At 42.1% G+C, this 15,629-nt stretch overlaps 1 protein-coding gene and 2 long non-coding RNA genes across 3 annotated transcripts in view; all 3 read right to left on the bottom strand.

The window, feature by feature from the left end:
- Positions 1–15,629, bottom strand: part of LOC146670765 (uncharacterized) — a 428,660-nt gene that overhangs the window by 142,806 nt on the left and 270,225 nt on the right. The window lies entirely within an intron of this gene.
- Positions 3,896–5,888, bottom strand: LOC146670777 (uncharacterized). Its single transcript, XM_085405056.1, has 4 exons — positions 5,777–5,888; positions 5,645–5,705; positions 5,460–5,554; positions 3,896–5,026 (listed from the first exon to the last, which is right to left on the bottom strand). The coding sequence occupies exons 1-4, from the start codon at positions 5,884–5,886 to the stop codon at positions 4,189–4,191; spliced, it is 1,104 nt and encodes a 367-aa protein (XP_085261182.1). The 5' UTR covers positions 5,887–5,888; the 3' UTR covers positions 3,896–4,188.
- LOC146670776 (uncharacterized) lies at positions 10,694–13,758 on the bottom strand. The gene is made up of 2 exons (XR_014911364.1): positions 13,294–13,758; positions 10,694–11,618 (listed from the first exon to the last, which is right to left on the bottom strand). It is a non-coding gene; the product is annotated as an uncharacterized LOC146670776 (long non-coding RNA).

The raw sequence follows: 15,629 nt of genomic DNA, 5'->3' as shown, positions 1-15,629 counted from the left end.
ATAATTAGTTCACTTTGCAATCAGCCTAAGCACTATAATACAGGTAAGCTGTGTGTGCGGAGTACAATGGAGGGAGCAGGAAGAGTGAGAAGTAGAGGAGGCCGAGGAAGAGGACGTGGAGGTGAAGAAGTAGGATGAAGAGGACGACAAGGACAAGGAGGAGCAAGAGGAAGACGAGGAGGGGGGAGAGGAAGATGAGGAGGGGGGAGAGGAAGGGTAGGAAGAGTAAGAAATAGAATTGCTGATGACATCAGAGCTACAATAGTGGACCATGTAATCAACCGTGGAATGACCCTGAAGGTAGCTGGCCAACGGGTCCAGCCTAACTCGAGCCGCTACACTGTAGCAAGCATCATAAGGACATCTTGAAATGAGAATCGGTTAGCACAGTCACTCCGCACAAAGATTTGTAGCACTGCCGTATGCCAATGAGAAACACACCAACACCATTGATGTAAAAATACTGAAATTGTTACTTTACAGAATTGCTAGATGACCAGATGCTGGGGCAGAGGAAGCATGTTCACTGCAGACCAAGTAACCCATATAGTCATTATGGCGATTGCAAATAATCCTATACTTGGAAATAAACACTTGTGTTTGTTTTGATGTGTTTGAATAAACACCAGTACTTGAAGTTTGGATCCCTCTATGCTTATGGATCTATGACAGAAGTATGAGCTCAAACTGACATAGCCTACCTTGTGCACAGAGAAAGCAAAAGCCAGATGTGTTTTGTATTCATACCATCAGTGTGCAGTTGGCGCATTGTGTGCTTAGTAGATGATGGCTTGTGTGTACTGTTTGATACGGAAACACCATTTTTACGAAGGTGTGAGGAGTTAATCTAGCTGTGTTTGCTTTTGCAGGAGAACTACAATGTTTTGATGATTGGGTGACAGGTTTTCTTATTTGTGTGAAGAGTTTTGCAAAATTAGCCAATAGTTACAAAAAAAGGGCTTAAGCAATCAGAAAAAACTGTAAGAACATTCAGACTAGAAAGCAGGTCTGTCTTCACCTCTCTGCCTTCTACTCTACTCAGATGGTTTTCATAGCACTGTTCTACAGTACATCACCATATCAAGTGTACAGCGTACTGCAGGGTGCTAATGCTGCTTTTGCAGCCAAAGTGGTAGTTTCTGTGAAACATACCATGATTACTTATATTGAAGTACAGTGTTGTACAGTGGATGATACAGTATATACAGTAAAGTAGTGTAAGAAAATAAGCAAAGCAATGACAGTATGTGGTTGTATTTCACCACCATCACTCAGGACCTGAAGTGGGAGCCCACCATCACCTCCGTCATCAAGAAAGCCCAGCAGAGGATGTACTTCCTGAGGCAGCTGAAGAAATTCAACCTGCCAACACGGACGATGATGCAGTTCTACACTGCAATCATCGAGTCCATCCTCACCTCCTCCATCACCGTGTGGTACGCTGGAGCCACTATCAGGGACAAACAGAGACTGCAGCGTGTTGTGCGCTCTGCTGAGAAGGTGATTGGCTGCAGACTCCCATCTCTGCAGGACCTGTACACCTCCAGGACACTGGGGCGTGCAGCTCGGATCTCAGCTGACCCTTCTCACCCTGGACACAGTCTGTTTGACCTGCTCCCCTCAGGCAGGAGGCTCCGGTCCATTCGCACCAGAACCTCTCGCCATAAGAACAGTTTCTTCCCCTCTGCTGTTGGACACATGAACAATAACCACATGACTGTTGGCACCACTAACACATGACCCTACGCTGTGTCACTGCATCATTCCATGTCTGGCACTGATCACCACCTGCACTCATGTATATATCATGTATATATCTATCCACTTAGCACTTTTAATTCTTATTCTTATTTTATATTTTTATGACAGTATGTTTGCACTGAAGCACCGCAGCAATTTCCTAATGTTGTAAACCTGCTCAACATTTGGCAATAAACCCCTTTCTGATTCTGATTCTGATTCTGATTGTATTTCTCTAGAATGACTCGAAGACCTTCTGGGGCAGGACGCCAACGCCTGTTCACACAACAGCAGGAACTTGCCGTCGTGGACCTAGTGAGGGCAGACAATGCCATCCGTCTCCACCAGCTACGAAAGCAAATACTTGCAGACAGGCGAGTGTTCAACAACATAGACCATGTGAGCATCACCACCATCACACGCATCTTGGGTAAACACAGCATCACCATGAAGCAGCTCTACAGAGTCCCATTTGAGAGGACCAGTGACGGGGTCAAAGGACTTCGAGCTGAATATGTACGGGTACGTGTAACTGTCCCTTACATTTACAATACAGTATTGGTGAAATCCAGTAGCAGCTGAATATGTACCATATCAGTACCACATGGATCCATCCTGAGAGCTCCACAGGTACCTGTGTGATGGGTGAGGGTTCTGTATGTGTAGCACTGTAGTGCAGTAATATGTTCTCTTTGTTTTACAGAGAATCTTGGCCATGGATGGAGCTGCACAGCCTCATTTTCATTGATGAAGCTGGATTCGACCTGTGCGAAACAAGATGACGGGGTCGTAATGTAATTGGCCAAAGGGCAATTGTGCACGTCCCAGGGCAGCGCGGGGGAAATATCACATTGTGTGCCGCCATAAGCCTTCGAGGGCTTCTGCACCATCATGCAATACTAGGTCCATACAATAGCCAACACATACTCACATTTCTAGATGCTCTCCATGATATAGTTGTACAGAACAGAGCAGATCAGCCCAGGTTTGTGGTGATATGGGATAATGTCAGTTTCCATCGGGCTGCTCTGGTCCAGGCCTGGTTCTCCAACCACAGCCAACTTGAAGTGGTATACTTGCCCCCTTACTCATCATTTTTAAACCCTATAGAGGATTTTTTTAGGCTTGGAGATGGCGTGTATATGACCGCCAACCACATGCCCGCATGCCTCTTCTGCAGGCAATGGAACAGGCCAGCGGCGACAGTCAGGTGACAGCAATCCATGGATGGTTTCGACATGCAAGAGGATATTTTCCCCGGTGCCCAGCGGGAGAGGACACTGCTTGCGATGTCGATGAGGTCCTGTGGCCAGACCCCAACAGACGGCGGGATCCATGAGCCCACGTATGCACAGTTGTCATGGTTTTTTGTGTGTACAGTATAGTGTTTTTTCTATTACTGTATTATGTTGTTTTTGCTTGATCTGAATTCATGGTGCTGCAGTGGACAATATTGAGTAGGCCTATTTGCTTTTTTGGTTGTTTGTGTCTCCTGAAAATGTGCCTTCAGAATAAACAATGACAATCAAAGACTGCAGTGTTTTATATGAAGTAGACTAGTGTGTCCCCCTGATCTGATCTGCATGTGATGCAAGTATGTGTCATTTTGTCAACAGAGTTACATTTGACAGAGGAATGTTAGGTTTTGACAGCAGAGTTTCAGTTTGGCACATATGTGAATGGTATATTTTGTTGTGTCATGTTTACTTGTGTTTAGAGTTTTGGCACAATGAGCGACGTTTTGCAAAACGTGTTCAAGCAACGGGCAAAAACTGTAACATGTTTTTCACCAAAAATCTCAGCAATTATAAAAATTCAACTCAAACTATTCAGCTATTAGCATTCACACTGCATTTTCTACAGGAAGTACATTTTATATACCAGTTTCAGTTCAAAGTGCATTAAAAATAATAAATAATTGTATTAAAAATAATTATGAAAAATAATACCATCAATATGTTACTGCACTACACTTGCTGGACTCATGGAAGTATTTTGAGAACCATAAGAGATTCTTACAAATGTTTGAAAGAAAAAAAATCTTTAACATAGCTGGAGACTCGTGTAGAAATATGAATGAGTTTATAAAGTTTCTGTCATGGTGTGCTGTGACAGGCAGGTAGCAGGACCCAAACACAGGACTCTTACGTGGAATGAAACTTGAATCGGCAGCTTTTATTGCTGGAAACTCAGGTGGACTCAAGAAACTAAAAACTAAGAAACAAGAACTAGGAAAACAAATCAGGAACTATGAACAAGAATCAAGTAAAGAACACGGAGGAGAAAAAACACCCAGCCCACTGAAAACTAAAGAAACCCCCAAAAACATGAAGAACAATCATCAAGGAACATATTTACATATTTAGAGTTACTGCAACACCAACACTGGGTCACAGCTTCAGTGTCAGTCAGTGACTTTTGGTCTGCAACAGCAGCAGAACAGACTTCTCAGTCTTTTGAAGAAGCCCTTTTTCTTCTTCTTGATCTGACGGTCTTTGACTTCATGCTGGCTTCAGGTTCAGGAGAAGGTTCCTCAAAGGGAACATCAGGAACCGGCCCAATTTCCGAACAAGATCCTTTGATCTTATGATCTTCGCCTTCAACACAGGATTTGGACTCAGCATAGGGTTCCTCACAGGGAACGTCGGGCTCTGGAACACTCTCTGACAGAGCTCCTTCGATCGTAAGGTCTCGAGTACTCAGACTGGATGCCCTTTCAGAAAGAAGTTCCTCACAGGGAGCGTCGGGCTCTGCAACACTTTCTGACAGAGCTCCTTCGGCTGGTGGAACATTTGCCATTGAAAGGCCGTCAGAGGAGCGCTCTCCATTTGTGCTCTTCACATCAGGACTTGAAGGGGGCTCAAAGATTTCACATATCCGGATCATTGCTACATCAGCAATGGTCTTCAGCAACACGGGTGCAAAGTTTGCAACTTTGATAGACAGAATTTCTTCAGGAAATTTCTGCCTGATCTCCGTCAGGATGCTGTCGACCATATCGTCTCGGATAGAGCGGGTGAAGACGGCCTGTGTTTCCATCGCCGTGAGACTCCTGGAGACACGATCTAAAGTGGCCTTGGTGACACTGGTGGAGAGGATACTTAGACTCTGGGAGGCCATGTTTAGGAGGGGACGAGGAGGAAGCTCCCAGAAGCCCTGGAGAACGCGGGGAACTACCTCGACCACTACCTCCTGCGCGGTGAGCAGTTTGCTGTTAGGCTGTTCCTGCTGCTTCTTTTTCAGGATTTCAACGTAATCCTTCACCGCGCTGAGGAGTTTAGGTGCTCTGTAGAAAAACATGATAAGAGTTATCTGTTAAACATATTCAAAGCATCACTTAAATATTGAAACACTGTAGCTGGACTGTTAACCCTGTAACCACCTTTGTATCATACATGAGTTTCTGAGACCTCGATCTCATCAACATGATCAATACTTGCTATAATTTCTAAATGTTGTGGACAAAACTCTTTTTTTAGTCTAAAGTTGACATTGTCGTTAACACAAAGTTGCCAAAAACACCCAGTGTATCAAATGTGATACAAAAAATAGATACACAATAAAAGTAAATCATACACAACATGACATAGCAAAGAACTAATTTGTGGCTTTTGTTTAAAGGGTTGATAAACATCTCAGTTCCAAAGAATCTGAATTCTCTGGCTGTTTTTTGATGGGTTGGGTCTTACAGGGTTAATAACTGTATACATGTGACTCACTGAAATTTAGGAGGCACGGCCTCTGGGAACTGAAGAAGCATCCTGGCTTCAAATTCAACGTCCCTCATTTTATTGCTGACGTTCACCGCCCACACCTGAAACAGAAAACACATTTACAGTGCGCTTATGTTTAAAGGTTATGTGCACGTAATGAAAAAAAAGTCTTGTGGGTTTTCTCGTCTTACCAGCCTTAGAAGAGGTTTGGCTTCCTCTTCGTCAAAATCCTCTAACTCAAACTCCCACAGCCTTCAAAAGAAAGCAAAGCAGAGGTTTTACACGTCATCACAAACAGACTTTCAGGTGTGACAGTAACTCACTGCTCTCTGAGCGTCTCCCTGCTCTTCTCCACCAAAAGATCTCTCAGATCTTCAGCAGTGAGGTTCGGTGGAATTAGATCTTCCTGCTGAAGTCTGAGAAACTCCGTCATTATCGCAATCTAAAAGTAAAGGAGACATTTAATCACCACCACTCTCAGAAATGACCTGATATTTTCTGTCAGCTTTGGTTTGCATGAATCTGGGTCTAACCTGAGCCCTGTAGCCCGGAAGATGCCAGCAGATCTTTAGAGCACATTCATAAATCGGTGTGTTGAACAACACCTGTCAAAGAAATAGCAATTTAGTCATTGTTACTTAAAAGGATTCTCAGTTTGTCAACTTTTAAAACTACATCAAATTCTTCATATTATTGAAATGCAGTAAAAACTAAAACGGTCACATACCCTGATAGGCTTATAGATTCCTTGACTTGATTCCATTTAAACGTTTTCAAATCACAGTCGGGAAGAAAAACTTTAACTGCTCTCCAACGATGGCGTACGGGGGATCTGGACCTGAAAATGCTCTCAGCTCGGTGGTCTCGCACAGATGAGCTCTTTTGACAGTCTGATGTTTATTTATGAATGCAGAATTTCTTGAGCAGTCACCATGGAAACTTGATGCAGCTTCATGTTGTTAAATTAAAAGTAAACACTGTGTATTTTGCACTACACTCCACTAAACTTATCATATAAGTAAATAAAGTGTGGGTTAGGTCCCTCCTGTGGAACGAGCCACACAAACCGATGGATCAGAAAAGACAAAGTCAGCTACAGCATGCCTTTTCATATTATGTGCCTGCTTATCTCCATTTCTTTACAGTAGATGGGAACTGTTGCAGTAAAGCAATGGCTTACAAACAGTGGACTGTGGACTAATGCAGACATCTGAAGCCTGACAGCAGCTGGTATATACACAGCTTTGGACAAACTGGCCCTTTAAACAGCCCAGAGGAAGAAGAGACCTCTGCGTTATCAGTGCAGCCTAAAGCACAATAATAATAATACTATTAATATTATTTTTATAGCAATAATACCCCAAATAATGAAGTCATTAATTACACATTGGTCATGCTTCACAGGAGGTCAGGAGTGACCGATGAATGTGATGCTACATTACAGTCTGTCCTATGAGTTCAGCAGGAGGAGGTGAACCCACAGCTGGGACCAGTTCTCTAGTGGGTCCAGTATCACACTTGTGTTCATCCTGGTCTGAACCTGGTCAGAAGAACTGACTTCACTTTTGAAAATTCAGTACTTATAAAAGGTAACCCCAGACAGTCTACAACGACTGTTTTCTGTCCACCAAAGCAAATTTGATTGACGAGGTTTTTGTACCTTCACTTCTCCAAAAAGCAAATAAAGAGATTAAACAAAGATTTACTGACGACCGTCAGAATTGCCCGAGCTAACGTAGATCGCTTTATGCTCTTGAGTCAGGAGGGATAAGAGAAGTGACTGCACTGACTGCAATCTGCCGTCTACTGACATCTAATGGAGAGATTTATACACGTGAGAACTTTAATGGTACTTGAAAATAGGCCAGGATCTGCACTGCTTCAGCCTGAGCCTGTTCAGTCAGCACCGCCTGTGTAATATGAGAATAATAATAAACATGACTTTTCCTTCCTCTTCCATAAAAAAGGATGCTGCTCCATACTTACCTTTTTAGAGACTTTGATGTTGTTTGGCAGGATAATGGCATCGCACTGAAGTTTAGGTGTTCAAAATACACAATGACTGATTTTCATGTCAACAACTAAGTAAATATTCTGATGAAGAGCCACTAAAGGAAGTTTTTGGAGTAACTCTCAGCAGCAATGTGGACGTGAAATAGTTGGTAGACGTGTCATTAACCCTACGAGAAAAATCTTTAGTTCTATTCAGGTACAGAGACGTATTTAGGCTACAGGCAACAGTTTGATTCAAATACAATTTATTGTCAAAATGTTATAGTGCTGATCCGTGACTGCCTTTGTACAACTTTTACAAAGTGACTGCGAACATTGTGGAAGGATTCATAGCGTTTGATTGCTTGTGTGAATGTATTAAACAGGAAACCAGGAGCTGCAGAAACCCAGTAATGCTGGGTTTCTGCAGCTGCGTGTGCGTTTATTATTATGGCTCCAGGTTACATTTCAGGTCTTCTCAGCCCACACCGCCCCACTCGAACTCTGCGCTCCTCCAGTCACATGCTGTCATTAGTTCCACGCTCACAGTTCAAATCTAGAGGTGACAGCTTTCTCCATTGCTGTCGTCCCCCTTTCATGAAATCCTCTTCATCCTTGGAAGTCTTCAAATCCAATCTGAAGCCCCTCCTATTTTCCAAGGATCTCTCTGACACCTCTGTTATTGTGTTTCAGCTATTCTGCTCTTTTATCTCATTGGATGATGTTTGCATGTGTAGACACGTGTACGTGTATTTTAAGTTCACATATGTGTGCTTGTGTGTGAATGTGTACATTTTTGTATATGTGCATATTTGCATGTACACATATTTTTTTACAAACATATACGGATGTCTCAATGTTTCTATGATGTTTTCATCTTATCTATTTTAATTCTTTTCACCATATCATCCCTCTGTTCAGCACTTTGGCCGACACTTGATGTCTTTTAAATGTGCTATATAAATAAAGATGACTTATATTTGCATCCGTGTGTCAGAGTGTGTGTTCTTACCTTTAATTTAGGACACGCACACACAGAGCATAGAGTGAACAGGGACTATTAAGCGTGTGGCCTGTGTGTATCTATGCCAGTGAAACTGGATCTGCTCATTTTGAATATTGAAAAATATCGTGACTTAAGAGAAACATAATAACTAAAACAGAGCAGAAACACGACAATTCAGCAGAAAAGTAACAACTTAAGCAGAAATATTGGAAAATGAGCAGCTGAAAAAAGCTGAATAAGGTGACGTTCACTCAAAACTACTTGTTGTTCAACTGTGAAAAACTGGCAGAAATGTTAAAAACGCACGAAAGAACAGCCAGCAGATACACACAATTAGAAATATGAGCACATATGGAAACACAAATGCACAGAGACACACAGGATGTCAGTCAACCACTCTGAATATTCAATTTGAATCTTCCTGGTTTTATGGATTCCTGTCAAACGACTGGCCATAATTTCCTAACCGTAGGGGCTGGAGCGGTCATTCTTAGACCGTTCTGTTCAGAGGAGATGGGGGAATCTTCAAGTGTTGATAGTTCATAATTAAAATATAAATTATTAAAGATATATGGCTTATAATGCACCATAACTGAGTAGAGTTGAACTGCCTTGACTTGCCCTCAAACAACGGTTTGTAAGTCTAAATCTATTTGGAGCATCGATATCATTCTTTCACTGTCACATACAGCAAGCTTTGGTGAACAGTTAAGGCAATATTTTCAGGTCTCAGGCACATTTCATACACTGTGCTCTGCAGACAGGCACACGGACCTTTCAGGTCTACAAAAAGTTTAAAATGAAAAGCTCACAGGTGTGTTTTTATTAACTCAGTGTTGCAGAATCACAGTGATTCATTAAAAACGTCTGCAGAAGTTGCAAACTTATGATTCATGTCATAAGTTATGATACACTGCTCTCCCCTGCACAAGCTGTTTTTATAGTATCAGCATTGGTATCAGCAATACTGGCCATACATTTACTTGGTATCACATCTATACCACAATCTGCAGTACTGCACACACTAAGATCACAGTGGACAGGTTCTGTCTCTCAGCTATGCTGGGAACGTCTGTTTTTCCCGGGATCAGCTGTTGCAGATTGTTGGTGCATGGAGGGCTGGGGCCTCTTCTGCCCCCCCTAACGGAGACCACGTAGGTAGTCGGAGGCTGTAAGACAGCGGCTCTCTGGAGAAATCTGATATCTCAGGAGGATGACAGGATTCAACCAGAGAAGCTGCTTCATTATAAACGAGTCTGTGGTTTATAACTGAAATCTATGATACACATAAACAGCCGTCCATGCACTTAAGTAGTGAGTGAGTATTCACTCCAGTGATGAGCTGTGAGAAAGAAACTGCACACACAGCGAGCGGGCGACCATAAGATTATTATTGCCAAGCAAGAACCTGCAGCTCGAGCAGGCTGAAGAAATCCTTTAATGCTGATGCAGGCTTCACAGTGTAGAAACGAGAACTCTAAGAAACAAAAGAGCAGAAGTCATGTATGAAACACAACACAGTTAACATGTGAAGCACTTAAAAGAAAACACAAATAAAACACTTCCAGTGAGGCGTGGCGATTTAAACATTGCCTGTACTGCTCAGCAGTTGTAATGGCATCAAGAATATCTGCACATAGTTCATAATTACAATTAGAATGAACATTTCTTTCACTAAACTCAAAGTCACTCATTATAGAGCGACATCACTATTTTAACGCAGATGCTCTGATGTAGTAGGTCCAAATGCAGGATGGTGGGTCACCCACCCTCCTGCTCCAACATGGTAGGAAAATTATACGGTAGAAAATGTTTATATTCATAACAATGTGAATTTTCTGCTTTAAATACTTTTATATATGTTTTTAAAATGGTCCCTCCACCCACTTTTAGTCCTTTTTCAGACATTGAAATCGGAGGAAATGTTCCAAAAATGTGCTGATTTGAAAGTGAATGATGCCGATCTTTGTTTCCATAGCACAGATTTGTCTGAGACATCATCGAGTGTCAGCCTGTGCCTCTAAGGAGCGTCCAGCGTCCTGTTCATTGTCCATTTCTATCATAATGCACGCACTGGGGTTAAATATTGAATAACAATGTTCTTCCCACAGAGTTCAGACTCAATACTGTTAATAACAGACAATCATAGGGTCCTGCTGTCCACACTGTTATAGTTCTTACAGAAATACAGGCTGAAACATACAGACAGGAGCAGCTAAGAGAAGAAGAAATGTGCTGAAACTGTCAGAAAGGAGATTTATTTGTTTCCACTTTACATGTGAGCAGCACAGCAAACACAGTGAAGCCAGTTAACCTCAAAGTGCACCAGTCACAGTGGACACAGAACAAAGCTTCGACTTTCATTACCATCAAACTTTGTTGTGATTTAACATTTACTTCAGCCTCCTTTAAATTTGATTCATGTGACATCAGGACAACATTCCAGGGAGAAGCGATCGAGCGGCGTCCCCCCAGTGTTTTATCCCACATCTCGTACTCAATGTTTCTTTCAGCCCAGAAAAGTTCATGTGATCATCGAACATTTAAGCGTCAGCATCAAAATAAAAAAGAGCCAGATTTCAACCAGCTCCTAAGAATTTCAGGGACCTGTACAACCGTCACAATTTTCAGTAAGAATCTTTCATGGTTTCATCAAATATGCTAAAGTCAGTCCAACATAAACTGGTCAGTTCTGAGGAAGCTCTGTGATTTCATATGGAATGGCTCGGGCTCGAGTATCACATCCAAGGTTGTGTCAGATAAGGAAGAGAAGTGGAAAACAGCAGGACACCTGCAGCCTGGTGATACAGGAGCAATAAAAGCTGCACACAGTGCTATCAATGATCACCAGCAGTTATCAAACTGAAGCTAGACACCCGGATGTTTCTTTCACAGCACATAACAACATTTTAAACTGCTACAGTTTCAGTTATGCACGGCGAGGTTTGTCGCACACCTAGATCACACACGCTTATACAAACAGGAAGAGGCGTGCTCAGCTCCACCTTCTCTGAGGCTACCCTGTAAATGTCACACGTGCCTCACAAGGAAAGATCTCAGCTGCCACACTGAGAGTGGTGAAGGCAAACGTCCAGCCTGGCTCCAGTGGCTAGTGCAGGTTGGGATACTTCACGCAGAATCTGTCAAAGGCATCATATATGGCCTGTCTGGAAATGAAACAGGTAACGTTAACGTAGCAAAGCTGTCCATGACAAACAAATCATATACGTAAAAATGATGAAATGTGTGAAATACTGTGAGGGTGGCCCAACTCTAACATCAGATTAACCAGACAACAGCCACAGTTTAACGAACATTCTCAGACATGTTAAACCGTCCACAGCCAGTTATCTGTCTATATGTACCACGCCTGAACCAGGAAGTGCAGCTGTGACACTTCTACAAACAACTTTGGCTCCTGTGAACAATTTCTAGATTTTCTTTGAATTTGACGTCATATTTGGTACAGTGGAGACATCATTCAGGTATTGACATTGTTAAGGTTCAAAAATTGAGGAAGGAGAGTACAAACCATGGTCCAGAAGCTCTTGGTCAAACAATGATTTTAATGAATACACACGTGTGGGAAGACACTCTGTACGCAGACAGCAAGTGGTCTTCGACTTAATCAAAGCATACACAGATTTTTATAGCATCAGGGTTTGATTTAATGACGCCCCTTCATGCGTCACAGACAGGATATATACACATACGTCAATATCAAAACCACAACGACTTTTGACACAATTTAAAAGAACAATTGTCTTCTATCTTCATAACAGGTGCTTCCTGTCACTGCCGGATGCTCGCTTGTCATCTTGGCACCTCAGCAGCAGTTCTGCTACAAACTGCTCTTTTTGCAACCCCAAGCAAAACATGATTAAACTTTCCCCTATAAATGATTCTCTCTAACTGAGTGTGTGTGTGTCTGTGTGCTAACCACAATTGCACCCTATTTCACCTCGCCGACTAGCTCCTGACCCCTAACCAGACAGAGAGACAGAAGCCACCCTCAGATATGTAATAACCGAAGTGAAACTATGGATATGTCATCTACTAAATAAATGTTTTAATCAAGAACCCCTACTAAAAGCTTAATACAAGAATATGAACATATAAAAGATATTAAAATGAACTGTTGTGTAAGCATGTATTGCAATTCCTTCTATGTTCTAGTTTTCCCTCAGCATGGATCATCTAGACACTCTCACTAGATGAAGCTTTAGACCATTAATGAACCTGAACATCAACTCAAATAAGCACAGATATGCATTATGTATAAAATAGTTATAACTGCACCTGAAATACAAGGTTAACATAATAACTGTATGCATAACATCTTAAGGCCTTCTTAAAGCTCTCTGTTACATTGTTAAAGCAATGATCGTCTTAGCCTGCTGCTCAAAATAACTTTCTGCTTTCACTTCTGCAAACTCTCTGCAACTTCCTGTCAGCCTGCAACTTAGTCTTTCTGAAAGACACACACTGTTCAACCTCTGAATGCAATATAAACTACAGATTCTATTATTAATGCAATGGTGATGATGATAATTCTTTAACAATAGCAGTAAAATAATTTCCCTGCTCCACAACGTCTAGTCTAAATTCATATTCATAATGAAGGACGCTCTGGTCCATAATGCTCATTGCATTGTTACTAATGTCAACTTTCTGCTATAAAACAGCAACGTTTCAAAACTAGAGCTTGTAGAATAGAGCAGATAAATATGGATTGTGTGTATTCTCAGATTTTGCATGTTTTTGTGTGAGTATAGTTTAATTAGGCATAAATGAGAAACTTAAAAAACATCTTTTTGATCATTTTCGACACTATAACTTTACCTGAATATATTCTGTTTAAATAGGTATGCACTGATGTGTCCTCCTCTCAGATATCTGACTTCACAGCCTGGCCAGATCTCCTGCAGACTCAGGACTCCTGTTCGGGGCACATATGCATCCTCTTTGGCCTGGACGACAACGATGAGACTGGTATCTACAGGAACTGCAGCAGAGAGGGAAACACAGGGACATCTACACAACATTCTTTCACTTTTGTGCAAAACACATGCAAATCTTTTCTGCCAGAAGAGGGTGGTAGACACAGCAGGAACAGTGAGCTGTTAAACATGACTGAAGATCAGCTGGGTCCTCTGCAGTGACCTGTGCCTCCTCTCACCTCACACCTTCTTGTATAAGCCAGGACGAAGCTCATCCTATTTCCCTCACAGTGTTCTAGCTTCACAATGACAATCCTGGAGAATGATTACAATCCCTGCGTTGTTCATTCAGCAGCAGAACTGATCTTCTGTGCCTTTTGATGGTGTATCAGTATCAAACATTCAATAAATCCTTTGAACACAATATTAAAAGTAAAAATAATCACGCTGGAGATTGTGTACTGTTCAAGTAACAGAGACAAAAGAGCTCGTAAGGAACTGTCTACATACGGCCCAAGGAGCGAGGACACAGGTGGGACAAGTCTCTATTTTAGCAACGAGCAGAAAACGGACACTTCCTGTGTAAAAGCAGATTAAACAAAGGCTCTACAGGTGCGAAAAAGACGGTGCTGAGTTTCTCTGATCTGAGGAGAACATCGTTTTTCATCAGCTTGTTGCGAGTCTCTTAATTCTTTCCACACTTGGCTGATATTCCTTCTATACGGTTTCAATTTTACAAGCCAACGCCCCCGTGGTGTCATTGTCCATCTTTCTGCTACACGACTGCAGTGCAGTAACTCCTCGAGCCAAAGGTCAGTTTTGAAAAACTCTGTTATATTCGGAGCATCTTTAAAGTGGAATAAACAGCCTCACACAATGAGAGCACTGGCTGCTACTGCTAGTTTAAAAACATAAAAGCCTATTCACAGTTTTTAATTATTGTAAACATTGTAAGAGGCCAATGTTGTGCCTCAGTGTTATTGATGTTTACATGCTTACATCCTCACTGTGGATGTAAGAGCTAAATTATGAGGAGATTTTTGCATCTACTTTATTGTGTAATGTTTTATTAGCTTATACTTGATGGCTCGGGCCCCTGGAAGACTAGCAACCACTACCGTGGAAGCTAATGGGGTTCCTTATATATAAATAGATAAATAAACCCTTTCTCATAGGCAGCAGCAGTTAATTCTTTACTAATGCATTTCCTCCTTTGCTTTACATTAATACCCCTGAAAGCTCCAGACCGACAAACTACTCGTATGTTTGCTTTAATAGAGGTGGTCACACTTTCTAAAGATTAATTCATCAAACGCATTTGAGTAGCAACACCCGGCTGCTGCTGCTGCTGCTGCTGCTTGTAAGTTTCTTCTTTCTTTTTTTGGACACTTAATCATTCACCACTGACAGGTTTTACCTGAACTAACCAGATCCCATCTTTAGTGTCCTCTACTAATTCATAGAAGTGCACCTCTCCACTGAAGTGTGTGGTGCTGGAGCCGTCGGCCTCTGTCTGCTCCTTCTGCTTCTTTATGGCCGAGTACAGCTCCCCCTGTGTCAGCTCTCCTGTGACAGAGCAAAGTGCAGCAGCTTTTAAAGAGCACTGATACTTGACATCCATGCAGCAGTGGTCTACGTACAGGCAAAGACTACATACACACACTGCGCAAAGTTCTTGAACCACCTCATGTTTGTTTTTGTTTCACATCCAAGGCCGGGACAGTTAAAGTGGTCTTGAGTACAAACATTTTTCACTCTTCAGTCCAGTTTTTGTACGGAACCATTTTCAAAGGAAGTTGCTTTTTTTCTCCTTCTTTGATAAGCCACATAACGCTGACCTACGAATCAAGCAAACAGAAATAAGGGACCTAAATCAAAGGATGAACCGGTGTTGTGCCAGTCATATAACGAAATGAACAGTATCTATAAATTTCTCCCTCTCATATTATTTAAAAAAATAAAAAAACAAACCCTAATTCTTCATCCTGCGTCTTTATTCTTCGAGCGTGGTCAGAAGAGGAGCTTGTCCTGTGCAGTATCTCTGCTGTTCCCAGGACTGTGCTCTTGATCTCTCATGTCATTCCTGGGATCTGCTGGAGCCACCTGCCCAGGTATGGAGAACTCCGCCCGAGTGCTCCGATGACCACGGAGGTCACTGTCGCCTTCAGCTTCCACGTCTTTCTTGTATTGATGCCAGAGGCTTCAAACAGTTATATTGTTCCAGCAGGGCATCTTGAG

This window comes from Rhamphochromis longiceps, linkage group LG4 (assembly GCF_057381845.1).
Source record: "Rhamphochromis longiceps isolate RC_006_pf linkage group LG4, R_longiceps_female_GT1.1, whole genome shotgun sequence".
Lineage (NCBI taxonomy): Eukaryota > Metazoa > Chordata > Actinopteri > Cichliformes > Cichlidae > Rhamphochromis > Rhamphochromis longiceps.
Note: the sequence above shows the minus strand (reverse complement) of the source record. Positions and strands in the feature narration are given on the sequence as shown.

Excerpts from the sequence above, each read along its gene's own strand:
- LOC146670777 (XM_085405056.1), bottom strand. The coding sequence starts at position 5,886 with ATGACGGAGTTTCTCAGACTTCAGCAGGAAGATCTAATTCCACCGAAC. Across the intron at positions 5,555-5,644 it reads CCAAACCTCTTCTAAGGCTG|GTGTGGGCGGTGAACGTCAG; the intron begins GTAAGACGAGAA and ends TTTCTGTTTCAG. Across the intron at positions 5,027-5,459 it reads GCCGTGCCTCCTAAATTTCA|AGCACCTAAACTCCTCAGCG; the intron begins GTGAGTCACATG and ends GTTTTTCTACAG.